Below are 18,571 nucleotides of genomic sequence, written 5' to 3' on the forward strand. Positions count from 1 at the left end.
ATGGGCCATACAGTGCGATGTACAGTATCAACCCAGTGGTCTCACTGAGGTTATCGCTGATCTAAGTGATAAGATAAGGAGTTCATTACTTATTGCCTGCTCCCACAAAAAGCTCCATTTCCCAGGTCCAATGAGTTACTTATCTACAACTCTACAAGGCCTGCAGCTATGCCTGTAATAAGATTAACAAAAAGAGATCTCAGGTACCTCTGTATAACAAGACAACTTGGATGGGGAAAAGGAATAAAATTCCAAAAGGGAGCTTCTGGAATATCTGGATAGGATAGGAACTTGAACAGTGAGCTGAGCTAGACAAAAAGAAAAGAAAACCTATGTGGAACTAGAATTATATATATGTGAACATCTGTGATATATGATCTGATATATGCATCTGATATATGCATATACATATACGCTTCACTGTGGTGTGTGAATGTGTGTACAGAGGAAGGGAGGTTTTTTGTTTTGTTTTTTCTCCTGTACCCCATTTTCCAGATGTAAGCCGTGAAACACATCCAAGCTCCTTAGAAAGGGAAGTGTCAAGTGGCTCAGTCAGGTGGCTCAGGCTGAGCTGTTGCAGTTATCACTCCACTGAAAATGAACAACAAACTCAAATAACAGAGGCTGTGTTTGATTCTGGATCTTTCTGGGTTTTCTTTCTCTAGTTCCCATCCTCACAGCCTCACCTCTCTCCCTCCCTTCCATACTTAGCATAAAGTTATGATGTTCTTTACTATAATAACGAATGGAATTCCCAGATTATTATTTTAGAGGCTTATCTTGATTCTGAGAGTTTTTATGCGCTTACCACCTATACAAAGAGGCTTTTTCATATGTATTTCAGCTAATATAGAAATAGGCTTGCAGTCAGTATTAATTTTTACAGCTTAGCAGATAGTCACATTTATTTCCAAAGATTTCATTTTTTTTTTCTTGATTGCACTTTTGCATCCCTCTGTGTGCAGCTGCACTACACACTCATCTGTGAACCTGGACCAATTGCCAGCAAATAGAATACCTCCATCCTTAAAACATTTTATTTTATTTTATTTGTATAAAAACATATATAACCTGCACTTTGCTCTTTGTACAAATCTGTAAATGCATACATGAGTGAGCCTGTTGGAAACTGGATTCCCCTTCAGCATGTTACTTATTTCCAGGTAATCTCAGCTGTGAATGTACTAGTGCTGTCACTATGGCCAGCTTTATATTGGATATTTTTCTCAATGCAGATGTATAGCTATTTGCCTTTTCTTTACTTCTCTGTAAATGCCATATGGACAGAAATCATCGAGTCACCAGATCATACATTTATTTTTATGATATATTATGCTGTTTGATGTCATGTTGACATCTAATTGATGTTGTTTTTGCTTTTTTTTTTTTGTCTTTGTTTTGTTTCTTGGTTTCAATAAAAAGAGAATTTAAAAAAGGCTGTAGAGTGATGACTTAAGGCACTTGACAGACATGAACATAGTATGCATCTCTTTTATGATGTGTTGCTGAGTAATTGGGTATATTTCTAGCTTTAGATAACATATATGAGACCTCTGAATTCTTACTGTATAGTAAAGTATTTGTATAAGCCTAGCCTATAACCTCAAAGGAACTTTTTTCTCTAGCAAGAAGTACATACAGAACATGTTTTCAATAAGGCTTAACCCATGATTTAAGAGCCAATAAAGAAAGGTTTTCCATAAAGAAATGAGAAAGCAACAATAGAACTAAAATACAACATGCTGAAGATTAAATATGTTCCATCAGCACAACAGTGTCTTATTGTACAGTAAAGAGCAGAAGGGGATGATTAATAGTAAAAGGTATGCATGTCAAAAGAAAAATAAATGCAATTTAGACAAAGTACACACTTATTAACAGAGAACAACATTTACAGTTATTCAGATTGGAGGAAGGCAAGAATAAAACTAGCAGAGAATGTATTTCAATATGTGAAGTCCCACTCGTCTTGGTACAAAGTCACACACACACACACTACATTTTTGGGTCCTAGAGAGTGGGAAGGAAGGGAAAAAGCCAGAACTTGGGAAACAAGCACGGGGACCAGGCTTTATGCAGAGCAGTGAGGGACGGGTTAACTTGTCTGTCAGGGACCAAGCCTCTGCCCCAGCACCTACGAAGACACAAGCATTCAAGACCAGCTAAAAAGTTGCAGACAAGTGGTTCCTGACTTGCAATATACTGTGAGACGATGTGGGGAAGAGCACCTCCTCTATGTTTGCCAGAAACATTATTAAAACAACCAGTTATTAATTCAATATTAAAAACATTCCAAATTTTGATCTAGAAGGATACAAATAGCAGTGTGCCAGTCCAGCCCGTTTGTGAAAATTGCTCTTTCACATTCCACAACAAAATATGACTACGCATATATAAGCAACAAGGAAAAACACAAGACAAAAAGAAACTATCCATTTCATTCTACATATAAGAAACCTTATAGCACAGTTCCATAAAATACTGCTCACAATGCTCAAATATTTCCACATAAAACCACACACACAAAACAAGTACAGGTTTATATGGAAGGCAAGAAAGGTAGATTTTAAACAACAAAGAGAGCTTTGAGAAGTTGTAAATTAAGATAAAACATAAATGTTTGTTCAATGTTAATTGTAGAAATTGCTACCAGTCCTACTTTGTGTAAATAATTACACACTATATGGGAAAGAGGAACAGTAAGAAAACAAGGGTTATAACTCCATCAATATGTATCTAGAGAAGATGAAATTTTTTTTATGCTCCACTCTCCTAATATATAGTATCAGAAAACCAGACAAGGAATTAAGTCTATAATTCACCATATGCATATTTTTACTAGACATGAGATATAAATCAAAGTGGTAGATCTGAAGCATACATCTCAAATGCGCATCCTTAAGACGCCTTCTTAACTATTTCTCAGAATTCCAACCTGTCCTAAAAATATTTTGATTCCATTCTAATCTATCTTATGTGACCTCTGCAGAAATGATTCTTTGCAACTCTGGCAAGTTTCTCTCTACCATTTTCATTAGATGAAGGAATCCTTCAATTTGCAGGGAAGTTCTCAGAAGTTCCGTATTCTAGGACTATTATTGCCGGAACTCACTGAGCTCTTGCTATATTCACATACGTAAATTTGAAAGCCAGGAATTATAAACATGTACCTCATTCACGAAAGCACACCCAAGTTCAGAAGTGAATTATTCATACAAGTAACATGCATTATAACTACAAAGAGCATGACATTAGACACTTTACACGCATCAGGCAAGGTCCTCAATTCTGCAATTGTCAACTTGCACAATTTCTCATTTTCTAAACTGCCTTTAATTTCTTTGCCTGTTAAATCCTATAGCTATACAAGTTGTTGTTAGATGCTCTCAAAGACACACAAAAATTTACCCATTCATTTTAAACCAGATAATCCTGACATAACTTACTGCATGGTAGTATGACAGAATACCATAAAGACCTACGGCTTGCTCAAGCAGCTTGTACCTTGAGACTCTATTAACTTCTACCTAATCATCAAATGTCTTCAGGATTTTATACTTTGTAAGAAGAGAGATTTCTATACCTTGTAACTAGTCTTCAAGTCTGTGTGTGCTGCGGTGCACAGATGCAAGAATTTGAGAAGAAACACTCCACTGTGATCTTAAGAGACAGCATGAAAAAGTTACCACAAAAGTAATGAATAAAGAGAACTGAGACACTTCACTGGGCTTTCCCACTTCCTAAGTCTAGAAGTGGAAAAAAAAAACACACACCTGTACCAATATGGTTTACTAGTTCTCTCTGTTAATGAAAGAATGAGTAGACATGAGGAGGTCAAGGAAACACACATGAATGGAATTGCTAAAATTGTTAGAGAAACCTTCTATTTTATGGACAGTGTCAATAAATACTTTTTTTTTTTTTTTTGTTAAATAAAATCCCAGAGAAGTGTATAAATTATTTGCAGTATTATAATAATTCTAGCAACAATATAGTATGTTTGTTTCATTATGAATCCATTCCCTACAATACTAAAAACTTTAAAGTAAATTATGATTGCCGCACAAGTGTGCATCTAAATAACAAACAATACTCTCACTAAGGCATATTCAGCTTTTTATGAAAGTTTGGAGGAAGTCATCTTCTGATTTTAAGACTGTCATACTTTTAAGCAAATGTAGAATGACTTAAAATAAACATTGCAGGAGGGAGCTCATGCTCTAGGCTTCACCAAGCAATCAGCAAGGCATCTGACACGCTACAGAAAACCTGCAAAATCTAGCAAATAAATCATGTAACACCCATTCAGTATCCTACAAAGCACACAGTGGGGAGCTGACACATTATTAACTGACTGTAATTTTCACAAACTGTAACATACTAAGAGCTTTATGACATACATGTGTGAAATATATGTATATATGTTATAAATATATATTTATTTAAGCATGTTATTCAAGGTACTTCAGTTAAATCCTTGGGTCACATCCGTCTTCAAGTTAATGGCATCAAAAACATCTATGAACATCTATTATTACAATAAACAAATTTGGGAAACACCTCCATCTCATGATTCCACTCTATCAAAATCACAGGCTTTTGATGATGGGGATAGTATGTTACAGGACAAGGGGATCAACCTCAGCAACAAAGATAACGTTTGGACAAACGATTACAAAGTGGTGCTTCCCTCAAATATGAGCTTTTATATCAAATTATATGTGATATAAACTTGCTTAAAACCTACTTCTTTGGTGGGAAAAAGTCCATGTGGGATACTGTAGGTTCCAAGGAAGCCATCCAGAAGGAAAGAACTGAAGGTGATACAACACAGACCTCGGCGTGCAACAAACATCTTTCCCTTTGCTCTGGTGAAGATTTATAAAACTTTACAGAAGCAAACCTCACCTGTCCCATTCAGGTGCAAAAAGAATTCTGCAAATGACAGAGCACTGGCTTTTGAAACTTTACATTGTTCTGCCACACACAAGAATAGCTTGAGGTCCCAAAGGTTCATACTAGAAAATGGCACGTTACCAACTCTCATTACAGCCTGCCAACCTGTAGATTATCTTCTTGCACAGGATTTCATCTGATACTTTCACATTTACAACCCTTTACAATACTCAGCAGTTTCTATTTAAATAAAAGTAGACAAGATTAAAAAAAATAAACCTGAAGTACAAAATACAGGGTAGATGTGAAAGCTGAGAGCATTTTCCTCTCTATTGTTCATTATTCTTTAATGTATCATTCTCTTTCTGCATGTAGGCCAAAAAAATAAATCCAATGTAAACACAAAAGGCAAATACCTTTTGAAGGCCAGGCAAATATTTGAAAAGCAAAAAAGAGATTCTGCTTTTATCTCTAGATCACCCTACAATTTAATGGTTAGTGGAGAGGGGTTTCTTTTCTACTTTCTTTCTTTTCCTTTTCTCTCTTTTTGAGGGAATGCAGCAGGGGCAGGTCTGCACTTCATAGCTCATGCAATGGTTATCAACCTGTAAACTATAACAATTGGATAACAAAGGTCAGATAATTATACCATACTTGTTATCAGTGCAGAAAGAAAAACTGCCAGTATAGAAGGACTTTCAGGTGACAAATCAACATATTAAAAAAACTGATCCAATATTATTTTTAAAATATGAAAATTACGTGCTTGACCTTGTAATCTGGTGTGTGTAATTTATAAGTGAAGTGCAGATGCTTGTATAGGGCTTAATGATTTTAATGAGATTTCTCAAAATCCAAGTAACCTTAACGCATGGACTAGAGAAAAATACTCAGGCCTTCAAATATGCTGGTAATGTCAAATAGCATTAAAGTATAAACAAAAAGAATATCTGCCAGCTAAAATGGTAAAGCTGTTTAACTATTACCAGTGTGCTCACAATCACCTAGTGGAAAAAATAAATGACTCCCCATGTGAGTCTATGGACCTGATTTGAAAAAGCTGCTGGGTGGGAATAAAGCTCTTGAAACCGAAGTGGAATACAAAAGCTTTCTTTTGTCCCCTTATCACTAGAGTCCTGGATTCTCGGGTCACTACTGAACACAAGTGTGCAAGTGCTCAATGGTTCAATAACACAGGTTGACACTCTCATGGCAATAGCAAATCTTTACCAATCTCGCACAAAGCCCAGCAATTACATCAAGAAAGATACTATCTGGTCCTTTCATTCAGAGCACGCTCATGACATATTTTGGGAATATACAGGCAAGTTGCCTCACCTATTTTATGAATAAAAAAGCCTTCTCGGCTGCTCAGTTCTTTACAGTGCAACCTTTCATGGAACAAATTGAAAACAAAAACTCAGTATCTCCATATAACAGGAATCTGTGCTTTCTTAAATTGTATATTAAAAAAAAAAAAAAAAAAAGTAAATAATTAAGGTAAACACTATTAAAAACATCGATGCATTAAATAAGGTAAGGATTTAATAGCAACAACTATTTAAAAAATGAAAAAACCTCACACCCTTTAGTTTGTTGCTTAGAGTAGCACAAAAAAATAAGAAGGAAAAAAAGCAGGATAAACTGATGAGAAGAAAAAGGAGAGTCATGTCTTCGGGATCCATAATAAAATATTGTTTAAATCTTAGCCTCTGTATATAGAACTGTATTAAGTGTATATATACTGTGAGGTGAAATGTTCAGCTTAATTGGTTAGCTGGTGAGAGTGAAATTTCTTACATCAAAAGGACAACATTTGGTAGTTTGCCCCCAAATCAGCTTCTATAATAAGGTTAACAGTATAATCAATGGCCAACTTGATTCGCACCCAGTTATCTGCACTCTTAGATCATCTTCTCCTACACAGACAAAATTTCCTGAGAATTAAATGTATATATTTAGATTCTTTGTTGTATGTGTCTATATTGTACCTTGTATTCATCAGCAGCTGAAGTACAACATGCTGGAACATTTTTAATACATGATTTTCAACTTACAAATGTTCTTCTAAACTCTAATATAATTTTTTTTGTGTAACAAGGAATTATAATTCTCTAATTTTTCAACTATATTTCTCTGTGACTAGAAACTAATAGAGGTTATTTAAAGGCCATCTGCTATAAGACTTTAAAAAAACATATGAACAAATATTTCAGCAGAAAAGGTCTCTTCCAGAGTATAAACAAAAAGAAATGACTTCAGCTTGTCACCTGTCCACTGTCTTCAAGGGTTTTATATATGTTCAAGTTGAAAAGTATGTGTACTTTATTATCTTTTATTTGACAGAAAAGTGATAAACACTCCTTCTAACCAGAGAGGTTTGATCACCAAAGTAGGATTAAAACAGAAAACAGAATTAATACTTGCTTATTCTTGTAAGAAACATATATGGATAAAAGCCAAGAAATCATTACAAAATCTATATTCTAACATTAATAATAATCATAATCTAAGCATCTAAAGGTTTTTTTGGATAGGTTCTTTCACAGTTTTCACAATGTAACAACAGGTTAAAAGATTATGGTATTCCAGAGGAAAAGGCAACACAACCAATGAGAAAAGGAACCATATTCCAGAGTAGCAGAAAGAAAAATTAGGGCACACCAACCATTCATGGTGAGATTTATCAAGATTGTGACTGTGCTACTTCCAAAAAATATGGCCAAAAAATGGTCTGTGATGCCTTTTTCCTCAAAGTCCTTGGGGAAGAAAAGAAAGAAAAAAAGCTGACAAAGAACATTGATATGATCTGCATAATTTCCAAAAGCAATTTTATAAATATTTCACGTAACAAGCAAATATAAACAATGCCCAATTCCCAATCTGCTTAATATTATAAATCCTGAAAGTGCAAGGTGGAATAACAGGATGGTTACAAGTCCATTGATAGGCAGGAACTGATTCAAGCATTTTGTAAGTAAAATTGCAACCAATAGCCTGTAAGACTCAGAATTATTCTAATCTACTACCAATTTATATCAGCTAACTCTCACTATTTTAGCTGATAGTGCTTTACTCCTCTAAAATCTAGAATAGCATCTCTGAAAGTAGAATGATGCACAAGACAGACATACATATTTATATATGCAAGTAAGAAGTTTTGTGTCTAATATTAATATGAAAATTATATAGGAAACTATTATGCATATGTACATAAATGACATGTACGCATATGCTCACATACATATGCCGATACACTTTTGCATACACAAATATATATATAAATAATGGACAAAACAGACTTGTATGCAGGTACATAAGTATGTGTTTCTGTGTATGCTTTTATATAGACATACATAAATACATAGACAAAAATGTCAACGTCATACAAACATAATATAGAAGGAATTCACTAAGCTAATTGTTAGTTCGGAGGACTACAATAAATAACTGCCTTAGAACAAATAACATTGTTCTACTGCATTACGTGCATCACATTGCAGGACCAAAGTCTTTGCTATAAATGTTCTACTACATTGATAACCTCCTAGTCTACATCTCAAAACCACAGTTCAGGTTTATAAAAAGAGATATTTTTAAATAACAATAAATATTATTTTTTTCTTTCAATTGCTTACTGTGTGGCTCAGTCTCTTTAGACTCATCTGGCATCAGTCAATCCATTTTGTATGGTTTTAATAATTTATGAAGATGTATTCAGATACATGGGCACATTTTTTAAACTAAAACAGTTGCTGCACTGCTGGAGGTGCAGAAGTAAAATCAGAACATCACCACTAATGAATTAAAATTCAACTATGAATTAGCTGTGTTTCACCATTGCAGATGAAGCAAATCATTCTTCCTGTGTATGCCACTATGCTGTCGAAAGTGTGCAAGCAATCTTGTTTGCAAGACTTCTATGATCACCTACCAACTAAGGCATGTTGGTCACACCTTTAAAGGCTAGTGGAGAGACAGTGTAAAAAAGCATTCAGAAAAAGGCTCAGTAATTTATTTGCCGGTACCAATTTATCTTTCTAATTTTTCCCTGAAAATATCATTTTTAGGAAAATGAATAAATGATATTTCTCACACAATACAGAAGTCGTTACTGATACTAGGAGAAGTAGTCACTTTTTACTCTTTCCACCCACACAGTACAGACAGCTAGTAGCAGAAGACAGAGGGCAGATTGTCTGGATTTGACACGTAACTCTGAATTACATGTCACAGCTAAAGGATGCAGGAACATGTAATCCTAATGAAGTCCATACACTAACTTCAGACTTATACCGATATAGCTCAAAGCAGAACCCAATCCTCCCCAGAACAAAAACTGCTATTCCTGATTGCTTTAGTTGACTTTGACATCAATTCCAAAACTTAGCTCTTTCTGTGATATAGGAGATCTAGGCAGGTGTGCACTCGACTCCTGGTTCTGAATCCTGACAAGCAAGGAAGGCTTATTATTCTCTTATGTAAGTTCAGAAGAAATGTAGCAGCTCCCTTCTTACTAAGAATGTAAAACAAAACAATCTTTCTCTCCTGCAGTGTTTGGCCTTTACATTAAACAATACTGTAGATTAGTAATCAGGTTTACCAGACAGTTGTCATGGGGTCACCAGCAGCAGCTTTTTTTTTTTTTTTGCCTCAAAAATGTGCACCTAATGTGATGATAGCATTAAACAGACTGTAACTGATGGGAGAAGTGGAGAGAAGAAAGAATAATCAACAACATACTGAAAATATCTCTCCAAGAAAAAGCAGTCTATTGAAAAATCACAGAGAAGAAAGATTCAGTGTAAGCACTAGTAGACCATATATATTACCTCTATAAATGCTAAAAGCTTACCAAAGTAAAGGAAGAACAAAGATAGATGTGATTTAGTTCATGTTTTTCATGCAAAAATTGGGAAGTATGCTTATATATATGCTTGTTGTGTGTTTTTTTCCCAAGTTACAGACAATTGTTCTACTTTCCTATTAAGTCTAAATTAAACAAATAATGTTACGATGAAAAGTCTGTTTTGAAAAAACTAAACATAGTTAGGATTTGCCTGAGGTAATTCTCACTAAGATTTAAAACATGATTCTCCAACTGTAAAATGGTAAGAAACTTGCACATGCACAGAAACTACCAGATATTAGACAAACTGGGGTATACAGTCCACATTAGCCACACCATCCAGAAGCAGAGAGGCCACAAGGAGAATCTTGTCTGCTGATGTCCCAGAGATGCAGCAACATCCGTGTATTATAGCGGCTGTTGAAGTGCCCAACTTTGGCCTTTTCCCAAGGCAATGGAGGTTGGTCGGTTTGAGCAATTTAATCAGAAGCCCTGACAAACCTCCGCTCTGTTGGGAGCAGCACGGCTTGCCTCCTACACTGAACACCTGCAAGGCCCAGTCTCATCAGCCTGAAACAGAGATGTCTGTGGGACAACAGTCAATCCCCCATCCTTTGTCTCTCAGAAACTTGGGTGAATACAGTTTGAGAAAGTTTATTTAAAAAAAAAAAAAAAAAAGTCTAAAAGCTCTAGAATAATTAGTAACTAGTAATTATACAAATACTGATTTTACTATCTTTAGAAGGATGGAAAAAATACCAACAGATTCTCCTCTAGTATGTATGAAAACACAGCTAAAGCCTGTGTAGTAAAACAGTGAGGGGATTACATTTTACACTTCTAGGGATCTTAGGTACTATCATCCACTGCTACCACAGAACTGTATTCAGACAGTGAAAAATGTCACGTTTGATTGCTCCAGGATTTAGCAGCTGAAAATAAAACAATGTGCCTTGAAGAAATTCACTGTTTCATGAGCAAGTCTTCTAAAAAAACTATTGAAATATGATGGATATAATAAAGAACACATGCAATTCCTGCTTCTAATGAGGAAGAAAGGAACGAAAAGATGTTTTCCTCTAACTGTGTATGATTCAATTAACTCTTCACACTCTTCTCTCTTTGCAGCTGTTTAAAATACTATTTTCCATAAGACTTTAAAAATGCTAGTCCCAAAGGCAAAATGAAATCTTAAAAGATTTCTCTATATATTATCTGAGATGGATCAAGTGATGATAGACACCTACAAACCTAAGTGGCATTTTCAAAAAGCATTGAGCACTTAGTAGCTTGTGCGGAAACCAAAGCCCACAAGACACTAGGCTTCGTGACCTGCTTTATTCAGTTGTTTAGATTATTTTTATATAAAAAATAATGTTATATTTATATAAAAAGTAACGTTACAGTTTTTCTTGTTCTAGAAGGAGAGTTCTCAGGTTTCTATATTTTCTATTTAATCTCCTGTCGAGATAGATACCAACATGCAAAGTCACAAGATTGCCCTGAATTTACCCTTTTTTTCAAGATGCAACCTGGCAGTTTTGCATCTGACTGCTCTAAGCTGATGATGCTCTGCAAGGACTCTGCAGAAGCCAGAGTTGTTCATGAGCTCCTTTGGTCCTGAAGCGTGGCTAAGCACCAGCTGCACCATATTTATCTACTTGTTTATGAAAGAGTTTCCCCCTCATTGTGTGGATAACTGACCTTAGCCATAGCTAATAAGACATGAGCTTCCTTGAACTATGCAGCTTTACACTGAATCTTATAAAATACTTCAGTGTTATCCATATAGCCTCACTGAGCTCCTAATGAACTGAAACACATTCTCTCCCCAGCACTGTCATCACAGAAAAGGTGTGGTCCAAGAAACAAAAAACACTGGCCCAACCTTTGCTTCGGCCATCTGTTTCTGTAGACAAGCTTCTCGTTACTACCAGGCTTTTATAAAGTAGAGAATGAAACGACGTGTAGATATTTATACTCCACCCCACCCATCACGTCATCTTACTGTCCCTAGCACGCAGTGACGAGAACGGTTTGCTTTCTGCAGGTAAACCGCTTCAACAGCCGACCCTAAATTTCAGCTGTGTTTCCAGATATAAAGCTGGCTAGTCACAGACCTCTGGAACTCACTCTGGGAATCCACCACTTCTCAGCCTCAACCCTTTAGACACACCGGGGAGCTACACAGTCTGCACTGAAGAGAATGCAGCAACTTTACTTAACATGAAAACTCTGCTCAAACTAGTTCTGCTAAATCAGATGATGTTCTTATCAATCCATTCCAGATGCTTCAAACATTTTTTTTTAATAGACAACCAAGAAGCTACAACTGGCACAAAAGCAAGGGTCATATCAGCCATAGAGCCCTGCAGAACTGGCTGTGGGGACTTTTTTCACAGGTTATGTTATATGATACTGGTGAGTTTGAAATGTCACAGGAATGGACACAAAAAGACAGCTTCTGCTCTTTTGTTTCCTTTCTATATTTAACAATATTACTTTTATAATAGTTACTATAAAACATAATTAAATGACAATTTACACTGGCTTATAGCTGAGAAAGTTTTTCAAGAAAAAACTCTTTAGTTTCTTTTTAGTTTCTCTTTAGTTGTGGGTAATATTTGATGATTTAGGATTCTGTCAATGAACCAAAACTTAGAATAGATTTTAAAATGATTATTAAAGTCTGTCAGCTGAACCAATACAGTGTGTCAGCTCAGGTATCAGCTATATTTACATACAAAATGCAATAAATCCTGAAATACTACTTCAAAATCCAACCAATTTGTCTACTTTGTGGGTTAACACACACGTAAGTAATAATATCACCTTTAATCAGTCCAAGTAAGCAAACAGCAAGTTTCTTTCTTTTTTTTTTTTTTTTTTCTCCAACAGAACTACACTGGTTGTTCCTGATGAAGTTCCAAGCACAGCATTCCAAAGATTCACTCGTGCAGGAAAACATTTGAGCTTGACTCAGTTGCCAGCTCTTTCCTAATTTTTCTATTCACTTTCTCATTCTGAAGCAAGCATTCTTCTCCAGTACTAGTTAAAAGAGCTTCTCTAATTTAACTTTAATTTTTGCCTTCAACATCTGGGAAACTTCATTTCTCTAATCAGTTTCTTACTTTCCTCCACTAATTACAATCTTGTTTTTTCACGTATATCATTTCCTGTGCGATAATTTTGCATCATTGGGTTTCTTGCTCTTTATATATTTCCTAGACCCTAGTGTTCAAATTCAGGCAAAGCAGCTTATTTATGATGTCCACCTTCTCCTAAAAAAAAAATAAATAAATAAATAAAATAAATAAATAAAACAGATACTAGGATAAAATGTGCCTCAATAACCTATTTGCTTCCCTATACCTGAATGTTTAGCATAGCTTCCAAAAGGCCGGTAGTTATTGCCCTGGGAGCTCCACCTGCAGCAGATTCTGGGATTTCAGTTTACTCGAACGTGACGAGTCACTCTTCAGAAGAATCAGGCACCTGCTACCTCTTCTTGAGCAGGCCAACGTCACAACGTCACATGCAAACCAACAGGGCCTGGCAGACCAACGCCACTTCCCTTTTCCCTTTCCTCACTGCCTGTTCTTCCCTTCTTTCCCTTTCTCCTTTGCCCTAGGCCATATCTCAATTCATTCTCAAAATCAAAAGGTTTTTTCCTTTCTGTATGGCTCAAGGAAGGTTGCCATGTAGAGCTAAATTGCTACACGGGCTCAGCCTTCAAATTTGGGTTGCTTTGCTTTTAATCTGCCTTTTGATTCTTGCCTTATCACAACTCCTACCAGGTAGCTTTCAGGCTGTTTCATAGGCAGCAGCTAAAATCTAGAGATGGTAAACTTTTTCACCATGACAGATACTGTAGTAACACTATAAGCATATTTAATGCCATTCTACAAGCAAATCACCTTTTTTTTTTTTTTTTTTTTTAATTCTACTAATTTAAGTAACAGCACACAAATTAGGGGAAAAAAAAAAAAAAATGAAACACTGTAAACACACTAAGTTCTATAATATTAAACCACGATTATTTAAAGCATTTTACACATCTCATATAATAAGCTAACTAGTGAAGACTGTTGAAAAAAAATACATGTTCACCATAACTTTGGTTTAATAAAATTGGCACAAATATAACAGACAAATTTCAGAGTTTTCTCAAGATAGAGCTATGAGCCTTTAGTAAAATTAGTAAAATTATAAGAATATTCTGTCCAGTTGATCTAATGGTTTGGTTTTCATTTCTCTGTATAAACACAGCAGTATGTTTACCAAACATCCATTTCCTTCTAACTCCAGATCATAGATTTTTAAACCCCACCAGAAAAAAAAAAAAAAAAAAGTTTTTTAAATGAACACGAATGCGTTCGTGATATTTCAAAATCAAACTTTAATATATCATTCATATCGTGTGAACACTGAACTATAATATCCCTGTAAACGAGAGAGCTCTGTAACATAAATATTTTCATAAACTTCCACAATATGTTCAAGCATGACTAAAGAAAAAATACATAATATATAGCTTGCTGTTGCAAAGGACTCTGCAGGTTTTGCGATCAGGTCTCATATTTAACCACACACCAGTGAAGAATTGTTAAGATATTTCACAGTTAAATACACTGCTTAGCTAACATATATTTCCTCTTACCGACACTAAAGCACAATTTTAATTTCTTTCATTCATTTGAGAAAATTGAGGAGCAACATATGCCATTTCATCTGCTGACAGTTGAAGTAAATCGACAAAGATTCTTTTTAAAACTGAATTCTCCTTCAATGAAAAACAAAAGGAAAAAACAATATTTCTTTGAGAAGATGTCTAGCTTACCTGGCTTTGCCATTCCACACCGACAGCCCGAACAATATTATCAGCTCTTCAGGTACTAATTCTTGCTAACTGGAAGGATATTTTCTCTCTTGCTGGATTAATAATCAACTTTCCTGATAGTTCATTTGTAATTCTCTGCTGGTTAACCCTTTGTATGGCTCCCATTTTGAGCTCAGCAGACTACACTGTGCAGTTCATTTTAATATGAAAGTAACAAAATATTTCATAGCACACACACGACAACTAAGTAAAGGGAACTTTCAAGAGAAAGTTTAAGAATATTCAAAAAAAAAAATTCTTAAAATAAGACTTTCTTTTTCTTACAGACTGTACTTACTAAACCTAGGAGCCCAGTAAACCAAAGCATCAACAAACTGAAAGCTAGGAAGTCCAGCGGCTCGGAAGACAGCATGCTCCCATAAAGCTACTGCTCCAACTCGCCTCTTTAGCGTACGTGTAAATATGACACACGCCTGCTGAACTCCGAAAATAACATCTTTTATTATTGAATACCGTGCTGAGAAATTACCACAGTTATCAGCTTGTGCAAGGCCGTCCATCTGTGTTGTCAGAAAGCAAGAGCAAGAGTGGCCAGGAGTAAAAATGAGATAAGAGAGGCCCAGAATAGCTAAAAAGGGGAGTTCAAATAAGGTCAGAACAGTTTAAGATGGGATACTTAGTAATTATATGTAATTTTATTTTTTCAAAGTAATAGGAGTGAATTCCATACATTTTATCAGTTTCATAAGAATTCAATATATTTCGGTAGCTCTGTAGTGGAATAAGTCAAAAGATTATAAAACAAACCAAGCAAAGGGTATTAGAGGTCTAGTACAGGAAGGTGAAACAATCTGGAAGTCTGAACCTGAAGAAACTAGATATAAGATGGACCTTGGGATGTGCTTTGGTTGGGGACAGAGGGAAGAGGAAGAGAAAAATAAACTTGTTGCATGGCTGACATGCATCATGCTGGAAAAAAAAAAAAAAAAAAAAAAAAAAAAAACAGAGAAATCATACAAAAAGCCTTGCTTTTCTTTTTTTGTTGTTGTTCCTGGAAACCAATTACTTGGGGCTTTCAGATGCTCTAGGGAAAATATAAGAGACAACAGTTTGGTCTTCTAACAGAATTGCTTTCCTCATAAATTGTGCTACATTTGTTTTATTAAATAATACTGCAGTATTTTTATTTTTTCCCTTAGACAAAGGGACAGAATCACCTAAAGTTACTGCATAGCACAGAACAGGCTTTGGCTATTTCCTTTTTTGTAAGAGAAGTCCTATAACAAATCCATTTTTACACAACCGTAGGTCTCTGCTCTCTCTACCGCTCTCTTTACTGTAAGAACTAATAAAGTTTGCTGTAAACTTCGTCTGATATGTGCTTTAGAATTTATGATAAAATGCTATAAAGTGTTGAAGCAAATTTATTTCATATTTATAGTTAATTTTATTCTGTGTGCGTTTGAAGGAAAACCTTTTAGGAACACCAATAATGTGAGAAAGCTACAACAACTAAATTTATTGTTAAGTATCACATCAGTGGTACTCCTGGGGGCTCCTCTTCATGGGAAGAAAGCTTAAACAACATTTTCTAACACGTTGGATTGCTTCCCAGAGATGTGATGGCCTACAGAGGCTGTACTGAACAAAGCCGGCTGGAATAGTAAGTCAGTAAACAAGCCTTTTCAGAGGATGGTCACAAATAAGTGCAACTTTGTTTAATAAAGGCAAATTATAGTTATCTTTTGTTCTTCAGACAGGGCATTATCTTCCTCTCCTATTTCACCTGACTAAGCTGGTGGTATCTCTTCCATCACCTGACTTCGTGGCTGGCTAGAAATAATGGGACGGAACAATCCTCCATTGTTCCAAGAGACAATGACCTTTCATGTCCTTGAAGCTTGCCATGACCTTTCATCTCTCCTAGCCTCCAATGGTCTCTCCTAACAACTAAAACTAGACTCAGGCTGAATTCCAGATTGTCATAAAAAGCCCTGTCCTTTCGAAACAAAACCAATTTTTACACCAAGGTGGAGGAGAAACACAGGTCCATTGTTCCCGCACAGATGGAAGTTAGAGTTACTAAGGCAACAGCTCTAATCCCCCTTTTTACCACCTTTTTCACATCGCTGGCCTATCAAGTGTGCTACCTTTTAACTCATAAGCTCAAAAGCTGGTAGTCTAACTGACTGCCCTAATTAGCTACGATTTTCACAGTACAGACAACATGATGAGCTAATCGAAATTTGCAAAATAATGACGTACCTCCAGCAAATATTCCTCCTCCTGAGGCCCAGTCTTAGAATAACAATAATGAGACCATTATTAGAGGAGGGCATTAAAATGCTGCACTGCTGCTAAACAGAGAACTTAATTGTTCTGGTCTTGTCCATTGAATCAACAACCTATTGTTGTGGACTTGAAAAATAAAGGACTGGAGAATGGGTGCCATAATGATTAGTCTGTGCTGCCATACCAGCACTCTGTAGAATTGTTTTCCTTTTGAAACTCTTGATGGACTAGTAGTTTTGTTTAAAAGTAATATAAAAGGCAATTGTCTGGATAAAAAGTCCTATTTATTGAAATCTTTAGAAGCAGTTGCATGGATTTGTTCATGACCCCCAGGACAAAAACATAGGGACCATAATAATGCTATTTGTAGAGACCACTGCTTGCAGTGACACGAGATAACACTGTCCTGTCTAGCTACTGTAAAAGGAAGGAAGGCATTTCCTTTGCAGACAGAAATAATGACAGAAGGTCAAATAGTGGACAGATCCAATCCATCTCTAAAAAGGAAGAGGTTTTATTAAAAAAAAAAAAAAAAAAGACCTAGTATATTTGGTCACAGCTTAGAATTTGGGGTCTAGATCAAACTGATAAAGGTATGCCTAAATCAGCCACAACATGGGACTTTTTTGTTTGCTTAATGGCTTAGATATTAAGAATGACTGACCTTGTTTTTTCTTTGCATGTTCTATGGAATTATATCATAAACTTTGCCATTGGGAAACTGAATAACATACCTTGAGATGAAGCAACTCAACTGATGTAAATTGCAATTTACTTTTAGTTTTGGACAATCTTTATTTAAAATTGGGGCTGAGAAGAAAAGATACGTAAAATCTTTGGACTGTCTTTTTTTTTTTTCTTTTTCCTATTTTTATTGATAAGAAGTGAAATGTATGGTTTGTCACAAATTGTTTAAGCTAAACATGATCTTAAGGGAAAAATAATCCTGCAAATCAAAAATCATAATTTTATTACATCAAATCATTATTAAGTAAGCAGTAACATATTTACATTTTGGAACAGAAAGTGAAATTGTGTCTTTTTTTTCTTTTTTTTCTTTAAATAGTTAGCTCTCAATGAACCCTCCTACATATGGATTGCTCAGAAATAGGTTATGACTCTAGGTTAATGTGAACAACCAGAAACAAGTGAATTAGGGCTTGAAAGAATACCCACAGGAACTGTTATTAATTCAAGGGGAAAAAGTTTAGAATTTAATTTTTTCTTATTCTTATCAATATATTGTAAATCAAAATCAGAACAAAAGTAAAAAGGGAAGAAAAAAACAAAGGGAGAAAACAAAGTTAAAGGTTAACCCACAAGGAATTTTCAGCAGTCCTTAGAACTGCTCATGTAACGAAGAGTTGTCTTGCATGCACTCACAGAACACATTTTCTTTAAACTCAGGGTCTTTTCTTTTGTAAATTGAAAAATGCCTAATATAAAGAAGTATTAAATTGTAAATAAGACCTCTTGCTTCATTCAATCCATGCTTTGCTTCATTTATCTTCATCTTGTTAGGCTAAATTAATTAACAATCTCTGTGTTGCACACTTTCTCTTTTCATTACATCAGATAATGGCCTGGATATGGGAGAAAACCCTCACCACAGGGATCTTGAAATGCTACCTTGAGGAAGAGTCTGTTACATATGTATTGCTTTAGCAATATTAACTAGCTAGATGTTACATTTA

General features: G+C 35.4%; 1 protein-coding gene across 5 annotated transcripts in view; it reads right to left on the minus strand.

The window, feature by feature from the left end:
- Positions 1–18,571, minus strand: part of SOX6 (SRY-box transcription factor 6) — a 373,900-nt gene that overhangs the window by 251,234 nt on the left and 104,095 nt on the right. Inside the window, exon 1 of one of the 5 annotated variants that reach the window (XM_084287860.1) lies at positions 4,748–4,821. The exons of the other annotated variants lie outside the window; for them this stretch is intronic. Coding sequence (XP_084143986.1) covers positions 4,748–4,800 — 53 coding nt within the window. The 5' untranslated portion in view covers positions 4,801–4,821. Of the gene's footprint in view, positions 1–4,747; positions 4,822–18,571 lie in introns of those variants that run through there. 5 annotated transcript variants of the gene reach the window in all.

Source organism: Netta rufina (genome assembly GCF_964035555.1).
Source record: "Netta rufina genome assembly, chromosome: 5".
NCBI classification, from domain to species: Eukaryota; Metazoa; Chordata; class Aves; order Anseriformes; family Anatidae; genus Netta; species Netta rufina.